This window comes from Phaseolus vulgaris, chromosome 9 (assembly GCF_051622355.1).
Source record: "Phaseolus vulgaris cultivar YP4 chromosome 9, ASM5162235v1, whole genome shotgun sequence".
NCBI lineage: Eukaryota > Viridiplantae > Streptophyta > Magnoliopsida > Fabales > Fabaceae > Phaseolus > Phaseolus vulgaris.
Genome location: NC_143506.1, coordinates 33,225,650 through 33,231,611, shown reverse-complemented (window position 1 = coordinate 33,231,611; position 5,962 = coordinate 33,225,650). Strand labels below are relative to the sequence as shown.

At 27.9% G+C, this 5,962-nt stretch overlaps 1 protein-coding gene across 1 annotated transcript; it reads left to right on the top strand.

Annotated features, from left to right (window-relative positions):
- The first annotated feature begins 625 nt into the window (after positions 1 to 625).
- On the top strand, positions 626 to 5,182 carry LOC137821512 (diacylglycerol kinase 3). The gene is made up of 3 exons (XM_068626140.2): positions 626 to 982; positions 3,256 to 3,378; positions 5,015 to 5,182. Exons 1-3 carry the CDS (start codon positions 626 to 628, stop codon positions 5,180 to 5,182), a joined length of 648 nt encoding a protein of 215 aa, XP_068482241.2.
- Positions 5,183 to 5,962: the final 780 nt, after the last annotated feature.

The window sequence follows — 5,962 nt, the reverse complement described above, 5'->3', positions numbered from 1 at the left end:
TAATTACACAATGAATTTTTCTTAAACTTTTATCGGTAATTCTTTAGATAATAGAAGTTAAAATTTGGTTAATAAATATAAAAGATAAAAAAAAAAGTATACACCCAAAATTTCAAAATTCAATTCTATTATCAATTGCTATATATTTATTTCTGAATTTTGATTTTTTTTTTAAACTGGCAAAGGATATTCTTCTTAAAATAGTAGTCTCTATGTAAAAATTTAATTTGGTGGAGATTTGATGGATCAATTAAATGTTTTTTATCATTTAATTCTATTTTTCTTATTTAGTTCACATGAAACAGAGATATTTTGTTTATTTTTGTTTCTTTCAAAATAATTAGTTTTTTTTCTAACAACCTGAACTGTTGTATGAAAACCCCAAAACAAACATTTTCCTTCCTCTTACATTTTTGGCGCATAGGGCAATGGCGATCACCACACCTTTGTATCCATGAACTGAAAACAAATTAAAATAAACACCATCACCAAACATCTCCATTTCATCCTGTTAGAAATTTCGCATGATCATATGCATCATTATTCAACAAATGCAGCCAATAAATTAGTCATGCATCAGATCCAATAGCTTACCTTTTTTCATAATTGGATCGAAGCGAAAACGATGGATTCACCATCGTCCTCAACAACAGGAGACATGAGCAAGGTGGCGACGAAGTCATCGTCATCGTCGATGATTGTGGAGTCCTTGCGGGTCTGTGGCATTTCGGGTAGCACTCGCGTGGACAAAGAGGATCTGACCCAAAAGTTGAGGATGCCGCAATACCTTCGCTTTGCAATGCGCGAATCCATCAGATTGAACGATGCAGCTGCCGGAAAGAGTCATTGCAGTCGTAGCCAAGACGACGACAACGCGGAGGCACCGTTGGTGCCGATGGTGGTTTTCATCAACCCTCGCAGTGGTGGTCGCTGCGGCCCATTCCTCAAGGAGAGACTCCAACTTATCATTAGTGAAGAGCAGGTTATTAATTTCTGACATTCTTTGCATAAAATTCCAGCAGGTTATTAATCTATTTTCACACATATGTGTTAGTGTTGAACACATTTTTAGGAATATTTGAAAATAAGAGAATCGTAAGTAGTTTTAGTGTTTTTTAAGAATAATACACAGAAAATAATGTATGGTTAGATAATGGGTTAAGATAATCTCATAACACCTTATTTGCATGTGATTAGTCATTAATATTTTTGTTTATGTACTAACATAGAGTTTTGGATCGTAAGAGGGAAAATATTTTTGTATATGTTAAAATAGAGCATAAACATGTTTTTGTTATCATTGGAAGTTTTGATTAGAGAACAATTTAAAATGTTTTACAAATATGGTTTGTGTTGGAATAGGAGAGTTTGATTTTTTTAGGTAAAGAGTCGATGTTGAAGTTTAAGGACATATTGTGTTGCAATACAAACAAAATGACATCTTGTTTATGATATTGCCCTTAAGGACATATTCATTGTTTGTTACACAAGTCCCATAAGGTACAACAAGAACCTCTCAAAGGATATACTTAGATTTATAAAACTAGTATGAGCACAATATGAGAGAATCCATAACAAGAGAAGAAAAATAGGAGGAGTTGTATTTTAGAAGAGAATGGACTCTTGAATTTATTGGTAACCTAAACATGATCAACATGGTCACACTCTCTCTATTAACCAAAAAAATATTACACTAAAAAGGAGTAACATTACAAGATAAAAGGTAATGTGGGTATATAAGAAACATGTATATGGGAATGAGAGAGGCAAGTATCTTGAAATACAAGGAATCAAGGGAAAATTGATAAGAATTTGAATTGAAATGTGCCTAAAAAATAAAGAATGTTCGATTTCATGCCTCAACTCTCTGCAAGCAAACCCTTCAACTCTTACTACCTACTTTTAAGGTATAAGGAGCATGTTATAAATCCTTGGAAGGTAAGTGAATTAGGAAACACAAGACTTTTGCTTTCTGAAGTATTTCACATAACTTACAACAATAGAGATCAATACAAATTATCAAGAAGATTTTATCCTTTCTAATAGGTCACGTCACTCAAAGACATCCACAATCTCATAAGACTTGTTGGAGATCTTACATTGATTAGGAATACAATTGAATTATAATATAAGTGAGGTGAAATTCTCACCTTACAAGTCATACTTGAGATTACATTAGACTTAAATTCACTTATTAAGATGATATGAGAGTTATTTAGAGTATATCATAATCTAGTTATTCTGGTATTGTGTCACTATTATTCCGTCTATCTAATATCACACTCAAGATATTCATTCATTGGCATGGAAAAAGGTGTTGAAGATCCATCATTGATTAAGAATAAGACCAAATTATTATATATAAGATACACTCCTCATGTTATAAGTCAATTTTGTGAGATTGAATTAAACATAAAGTTATGGTGACATTTATATGAGTTTGTCATTCTTTTTATGGGATGTATTGTTACCTTAAAAAATAATGGGAAAGATATTAAAGATAATGGAGAAACATAATATTTGTAATAATATAAGAAAAATAAATTAAAAGCAGAATTTTCTAATAATTTATTGTAAATATACCAATTTAAACCTTTTTAAGAAAATTAAATGAGATCATTTTATTTTATTCTTTTAATTTTTTTCTGTAAACCTTTATAACGAGTTTTTTTAAATTAATTGAACTCTCCTCCCAAAAACAAGTTTATAATTGAGTCATTCTCACTTTTTTTTTTTCATGTATCTGATGAATATTTTTTTTGTTGAAAATCTATGAAAAACCTCTAATCTGAATCGTATATTTTATATACAAATTTTGAATTCTAGACCAATATATATAACTTTGGTTCGGAATGTAGCAAGTGAATATGTGAATGTTTTATTGACCCAATTATAAGTACCATTGAAGTTTACAAAAATTTTATATAGATATTTGTTTTATGAAATGTTTTTGTATTCTTATGAATATGAAAGTGAGAATATTTATTTATGTGTTTATTAAGATGTTGTAAAACATTTCTGGGCATATTTTATTTTTGAAGAAATATAAAAAGTTAAACAAACATAATATTTGGATCATAATAAATATCTGCATAGATGTTATTTAAGATTAGAGTATGATAAGTTGAATATATTTAGAAGTCCATTTTTCTTAATATTACAAGTTATACTAAAACAGCATAATTATATATAGCATGTTGGTTTATTTAACGCAATGATGTTATTATGAATGATGTGAATTGAAGTTGAGCGCAGGTTATAGACATGTTAGATGTGAAGCCTCATGAGTTTATCCGGTATGGGTTAGGTTGCCTGGAGATGATGGCTAATTATGGTGATCATTGTGCTTTAGAAACTCGTGATAGAATGAGGATCATGGTATGTTCTATGTTACTCTCTACAACTACCATTTCTTTTCACATGCTAAATGTTAAACTAATTTCAAAATTACTTTATATATCAATATTTTTTTAAGTTATAAAATAATATATGATTTAATTAATATAATAATTAATTATTTTTTATTTAATATTTCTTTTAATATTTAATGTAGAATATCAATTTGCTCAAATGTAAGAGGGTGGCAAAAGAACCTTTCTGAGAACTAAATATTTTCACAGCATCGACGATGTTGGTTCTTAATTATAGATAGGAAAATTCCAACAAAAAGTGATAGAATGTACAGGTCCCTAAAACAGTCTAATGTAGAGGTTCACTTGCAGACCTAATTACAAAGAATTTCATTACAACTACTTTAGTATTTAGTAACAAGTTTGTAGGTAGTAAGACTTTATTCGGATTTCGAAGAAAGTAAATAAAAAGAAAATACAAGAAAGTGAATAAAAGGTAAAGTTATTTATATTGAAAAAAATAGAAAGTAAAGAAGATAAATAAAAAAATAGTTATTAAATTGATTGATGTGACAAAATAAAAAAATCAAATTAATTAAAAATATATCAAATTAACAAAATATTCTTAATTAAAATTTAATAAAAATAAGTACAAATCAAAATTAAAAGATGACTAATTATAAAATAATTATTATATGAGATTAAAATAATATAAATAATTATATTTAATTTATTTAAATAATCAATTATAATTATGTATAATCTATTTTCTAACTATCAATTTAAAAATTAAAATACAATAAAATTAATTTATAATTTAATTGATTAAATATGTTTTTATAAAATTAATTACTAATATTAAAATAATTTTTTAATTTAAATTATTTCATTTATTTTAATAATTTATTATAGTATAATAAAATTTTAAATAGTTTATTATATTTATTTAAACACAATCAATTATATTAAAAAATATAATCATCGATTATGCTTTTCTTAAGATAATTGATTATATTTTATTTTTATAACTTTCACACCAAATCTTGGTAAAATGATTAAAACTGATATTTTTTTCTTGATTTTCTATATTTTTATGTTTTAATTTTCAAACTTTCTTTGTATTTCCACTCTTCTTATGTTTTTGTCGTTGGAAACAAACTTACTTAAAAGAAGTGTCCAACAAAAAGGGAAAATGAAAGAGAGGTATTAAATATCTTTACTTTCTCTAGAGACATTGTAATCCTAATAATATTTTAACTTAAGGTTAGAATAATTAGCACCCCAAATACTCCCTTTATTGTTATTTTTTTATTCTTTTGTTGATAAAAAAAGTTAAAATAACTAAGTGTTTTTTATAAAAAAAAAAAGGTTTAAATCACTTCATTCTCTTAATTTTCAACCAAAGAACTTCATTTAGTACATTAAAAAACTGTTACTTTACTAATTAGTTTAGGCTAAAAATAGATAATAAAGCATTCTCTTAACACATGTCAAAGTTTAAGATAAATCCATATCAAGTCACATGTCTAAAAAAACAACAGCTTAAGTATAGTGATTTGAATGATGTTAAGAGATATTTTGATGATATAGGTTTTTGGAATCCCAGAAAGAAAAGTGTTAGTTAGTAAATTTTGTGGAGATGACTGCGTGTGTTGATTTGATAGGTAGCGGGAGGAGATGGTAGTGTTGGGTGGGTATTAGGATGTCTCTCAGAACTTCACTCACTAGGTCGAACACCGGTTCCTCCAGTAGGGATCATACCACTTGGTACAGGCAACGACCTTTCTAGGAGTTTTGGTTGGGTAAATTTCTCTGCCTTCAAACTCTGCTAAAAGTGTTCATTAATTACTCATTCGATCTCAGAAAGATAGTATCATTAAAGTCAATTATAATATTTAAGGTATTATTTGTTTTGGAAGTCGGTACATTGTTACGATTTTGTCTTTAAAAAACGTCTAAATAGGTTAAAGAGGAAAGAAATATATAAACTGCATTTGTACGACTCCTGAGCAGCGATATGAAACTATAATAACAGTACCAAAACAAGTCCTCCATAGAACAAAATCATAACAGAACATCGACTTCCAAAACAAACAATACTTTAAATCTAATGATTGACCGTAACAATGCTATCTCTCGGATTTAACTGGTTTAATCTATGATTACCAGGGTGGTTCGTTTCCTTTTTCATGGAAGGCAGCTACTAAGAGATCTCTTTACAAGGCTACTATTGCTCCACTTTGTCGTTTGGATAGGTACATATATCTTACAATTTTGCATTTTCAAGTCTGTTATACTTCTTTAAGTGGGTCTCTGCAAATTACAGTTCTTTTGAAAATCAAAATCTAATTTGTTCATTGCAAATATTGAATTGATTAGTGATTATAAAAATAACTATAGGTTAATTGTGTTTGTAAATTGTTTTTTCCACTTAATTATAGTTGAAATATGATAATTCAAAACCACGAATGTAACATGGAATAACTTTGCTATTAAATTTCTTTTATGCAGTTGGCGATTTTCTATTTCAATGCCAGAAGGCACAGAGATAGAACCACCACATTCTTTGAAGCATGCAGTAGAGTTCACACTTGATGAGGTTTGGATTTTTT

Excerpts from the sequence above, each read along its gene's own strand:
- LOC137821512 (XM_068626140.2), top strand. The coding sequence starts at position 626 with ATGGATTCACCATCGTCCTCAACAACAGGAGACATGAGCAAGGTGGCG. Across the intron at positions 983-3,255 it reads TTATCATTAGTGAAGAGCAG|GTTATAGACATGTTAGATGT; the intron begins GTTATTAATTTC and ends AGTTGAGCGCAG. Across the intron at positions 3,379-5,014 it reads GTGATAGAATGAGGATCATG|GTAGCGGGAGGAGATGGTAG; the intron begins GTATGTTCTATG and ends TTGATTTGATAG.